Source organism: Aphanomyces invadans, assembly GCF_000520115.1.
Source record: "Aphanomyces invadans strain NJM9701 unplaced genomic scaffold supercont1.183, whole genome shotgun sequence".
NCBI lineage: Eukaryota > Oomycota > Saprolegniomycetes > Saprolegniales > Verrucalvaceae > Aphanomyces > Aphanomyces invadans.
Window position 1 is genome coordinate 5,544 of NW_008580328.1, and position 2,186 is coordinate 7,729.

The 2,186-nt window shown below is 46.7% G+C and overlaps 1 protein-coding gene across 1 annotated transcript; it reads right to left on the reverse strand.

Moving 5' to 3' along the window:
• Nucleotides 1–30: 30 nt before the first annotated feature.
• Nucleotides 31–402, reverse strand: H310_15123 (hypothetical protein; the record flags this gene model as incomplete). Its single annotated transcript, XM_008883100.1, has 1 exon — nt 31–402. The coding sequence occupies one exon, from the start codon at nt 400–402 to the stop codon at nt 31–33; it is 372 nt and encodes a 123-aa protein (XP_008881322.1).
• Between the last annotated feature and the right edge of the window lie 1,784 nt (nt 403–2,186).

The following is a 2,186-nucleotide window of genomic DNA, read 5'->3' on the forward strand; positions in this document are numbered from 1 at the left end:
AATTAACATTGCGCTCTTCGATTGTGTTCATCATTTGACCAAGAATGCAATCTTTAATGCTTCGCCGCCAACGATTTTAACACTTATAGAGTTCCTTGCAAAAATAAACTGAGCCTCCCTTTCTCGTCGATCTAGCGCAAAACGCGCCTCACGCTCCGCCTTGTCGAGTTCGTATCGCCTTTCCTCCAGTTCCAACTTCTTCTGGGCAAGCATGTTGCTGTCTTGCTGTGCTCGGACCTCCTCGGTCCTTACTTCGTTGGCTTTGGACACCATCTCCACCAGAGAAGCAACCACAACACCAGCTTCGGTAAGCCGCTGTGAACTGCTGCGGCTCTGCTTCTTGTTGCGCGTCGCTTCCTCGCTCCAGTCCACTTCGTCTGCCTCGATCATCTTGCGCTTCATTGTAGACATTGCCGCATCACGAATCTTTACGCCATTCGCCTCCCGTCGCTCGTTCTGTTTCGCCTTTTCTTCTTTGCCTGCTTGCTTTCGACTCGATGCAGCTTCAGTCTAAACAGTTCATTTTCTCTCAATCTCACCGTCATGTCGATTCATACCAGGTCGTGGATATCCTGCAGAAGTTGCTCGCGTTCCTCGTACTATTCCTCTGTCCCCGAAGCGCGTAGCGCGGCCATTGTGGCTTCATGAAACGCCGTCATCAGGTCGTCAAATCGCTTTCGGGTGGCATTGACGGTGATCCTGTCTCCAACGATGCGCTGGAGATGCTCTGTGACCTCTGTCCATCGCTTGCGGACCTCTCCGTGAGGTGCTTCAAATGGTCTTATGTGTATGACCTCCTTTAGTAAGTCAACATCCGTGCAACCCTTAAATCGGAACGCGGTTTTGCGCCTTTGGTCGGACTGTACAGCGGTCTCGGTGTCGTCGTCCATTGTCCAATGATGAATTTTCTCACAGTGAATTTTATTGTTTCTGTCAGTTGTACTAACGACGACTTTTCTCGAACAAATTTCATTGTGTGTCACTCACAGTGGTTTTCTCAGACGTAATTTCACTTTGCAAAATCACTCGACTATTTGTTTCGCTCGAGTTTCGGAATCCAGAAGAAACCAATATTAGTCACTTGAGCTTTGCATTCAAGCCAAACTATCTTGCGAATAGTTTGAGATCACGAAACATCGTCGAAACTCATCATTATCCGTACGATATTGGCCAATCAGAGTCTTTAACTCAATACAATACCATGCTCAATCAAAACTATTACGACTACCAGCGCTGGCTGTGGGACGTCAACGCCGATCGACCGGTGGTGTACGATCTCCAACGGTACGCCTGGCTGCGGATCTTCAAAACCAACTCGTCCGTGGTTTTTTGGTCGATGCACTCAGAGAACCTTGGCCGTACGTACATTCGCCGGTCTATCAACGCAAACGCCGGGCCTTGCTGAGTTGACTGAACTATACGACTGTGAGGATTGTTCGTTGAACAAGGAATTTTTTCGCTGAGCTCAAATTTCTAACTAATAATGTATACCGTTAGATATATCACGGTCAAGTACATGCATGGAAAAGGCAACCAATAAATGTTCCCTCGCATCGCTACGACCGTGGTCGGTATTGATTTTAGCACTCTACGTCGCATCGCTACGACCGTAGTCGGTATTGATTTCAGCACTCTACGTCGCTGGTAGCGTCGGGTCGAAGAAATTTCAGTGTGACGAGTGCCGAAGAGGCTTTCTAATGTGGTGGAAATAATGATATGACTGCCCAAATTTCAATCGTATCTATTGTGTAATTGGTCAAAACACATAAATCCATAACCTAAAGTCTTAATTATAGTACCTTTGCAATTTTCTGTTTCGTGCGTTTAGGTGGCATATCCCTTATCTGTAATGTTATTGTGACCGCTCAGTATTTCCGAGTTAATTCCTCTCGTGAGTACAAAAACAGCATTCTGGCCCTCTTGTCAGCAATGCCTCGTCATATTCGCCTCGCCAAGAACAATACGATGTCACCTCTGCGCAAGCCCGAGTTTCAATACAGGCGCAAAGGAGTAAAATAGAAAGGTTTTGAAACTGTCTTTTCCTTTCCTATATCGCTTCCGGCCACCGGAACGGGAATTGAAAGTTAACCAAAAATGGAGTTTTGAAGGTTCTTATCCTATTCCGTTGAAACTCACAGTCCAATCCAGTCGAACACAAGCCACTCCTCAGCTCCTTCCTCACGACA